This window comes from Natator depressus, chromosome 6 (genome assembly GCF_965152275.1).
Source record: "Natator depressus isolate rNatDep1 chromosome 6, rNatDep2.hap1, whole genome shotgun sequence".
In the NCBI taxonomy this organism is placed as follows: Eukaryota; Metazoa; Chordata; order Testudines; family Cheloniidae; genus Natator; species Natator depressus.
In genome coordinates, this window is record NC_134239.1 from 5,531,548 (window position 1) to 5,533,306 (window position 1,759).

A 1,759-nucleotide genomic window follows, 5' to 3' on the forward strand; every position below is an offset into this window, starting at 1 on the left:
CAAGACCTCCAGCACTAAAAGCCTTAGTCCCAACTCCTACCCCTTCAGCTAAAAGAGTCACCTCTTTGGTTGGAAAAAATTGGCAATTACATAGTCACCAAAGCCAGTGCTTTCCACTATATCTCTGGGTTTTCATACAGGCTCAAGTATTTGCCAAAAAAAGAGCTTAATTAGCACAGTAAGCAAGCTTTACCAGAAACCAACATGCCAAGCCACAGAGCTCACCTTGCCCAAAGAGGGTAAAAAAGATTAACCCTCCTTTACTCTCATCCTTTCTTTAGCTAAGGAATCATCTCTTCAGACTGATTCTCTCACAGCAGAGTCACAAATGACTCTTTTTTATTGGGAATAGTGAACAGGAGTATTTTTGTTGGGGGGCATGATTAACCTGGGTGTGATTGTATTTGCACTGCTTGTACATATTATCGAAAAACTGGAATGACCAGCTGTGAACTAAGCCCTGTAGACTAAGCCCTTCCTGGAGCATTTACTGATGTCCACTGAGAAACTGATCTCCATTTATCTTCACTTATTTCAATATAGAGAAGGGACATGTTTTCCACACCATCCACCTGCCCACATCTCTGTAGCTGCCTGATCTCTGTTCGCAGGAGATGGAAGAAGGAAATCATTCGGAGGTGACTGAGTTCATTCTCTCAGGACTGACAGATTGTCAGGAGCTGCAGGTCCCCCTATTTGGGTTGTTCCTACTGATTTATGATGTCACCCTGGTGGGGAATGGGGGGATGATCTTGTTAATCACGGTTGATCCCCGACTCCACACCCCCATGTACTTTTTCCTCAGGAATTTGTCTTTCTGTGACCTCTGCTTTTCCTCGATAATTTCCCCTAAGATGCTGCTGAATTTCTTAGCCGAGAGGAAAAGCATTTCTTACACTGCCTGCGCTGTGCAAATGAATCTCTCCATCATTTTTGCGGAAGTTGAGTGCCTCTTGCTAGCTGTGATGGCGTATGACCGTTATGTGGCCCTCTGTAATCCTCTGCTCTATACAGTCACCATGTCCAGGCAGCTTTGTAAACAGCTGGTGGCTGGGGTGTACGTTGTGGGGGTGGTGGATTCAATAATATACACGTGTTTTACATTTCAGCTGTCATTCTGCAGCTCCAACACCATCAATCATTTCTTCTGTGACGTCCTCCCACTGTTGGTGCTCTCCTGCTCTGACACCTGCATCAATAAAATTATGCTGTTTGCTTTCACGAGCTGCATTACTGTGAGCAACTTTGTGACTGTCCTCGTCTCCTATGTCTATATCATCTCCACCATCCTGCAGATCCGCTCTGCCGAGGGCCGGCAAAAAGCTTTCTCCACCTGCTCTTTCCACTTGACATCTCTGGTCTTATTTTTTGGCACCCTCCTCTTCATGTATTTACGTCCCACCTCCAGCTTTTCCATGGACACAGACAAAAAGTTCTGCATGTTTTACACGCTGGTGATCCCCATGTTGAACCCCCTCATCTACAGCCTGAGGAACACGGAGGTGAAGGACGCCCTGAGGAAAGCAATGAATAAACTCCTAACCAGTTCTTGAATCTGTTTAACTCTGTACTGGTTTAGTTGTGGGGAATGGAAACAGGTGAATTCAATTCCCAGCCCATTACAAAGTAATTTTGCAGAGCCTGTGGGAGTATTGTTCATTATTATATTGTTATTATTATTAATTGGTTTGTATTCCAACAAGGTCTGCAGCCCCCAACTGAGATCAGTTGACAAAACATGGGAAGCATCACAGGGCCA

General features: G+C 44.9%; 1 protein-coding gene across 1 annotated transcript; it reads left to right on the plus strand.

The window, feature by feature from the left end:
- The first annotated feature begins 614 nt into the window (after positions 1–614).
- LOC141989885 (olfactory receptor 8U9-like) lies at positions 615–1,553 on the plus strand. Its single transcript, XM_074956808.1, has one exon. It carries the CDS (start codon positions 615–617, stop codon positions 1,551–1,553), a length of 939 nt encoding a protein of 312 aa, XP_074812909.1.
- The last annotated feature ends 206 nt before the right edge of the window (positions 1,554–1,759 follow it).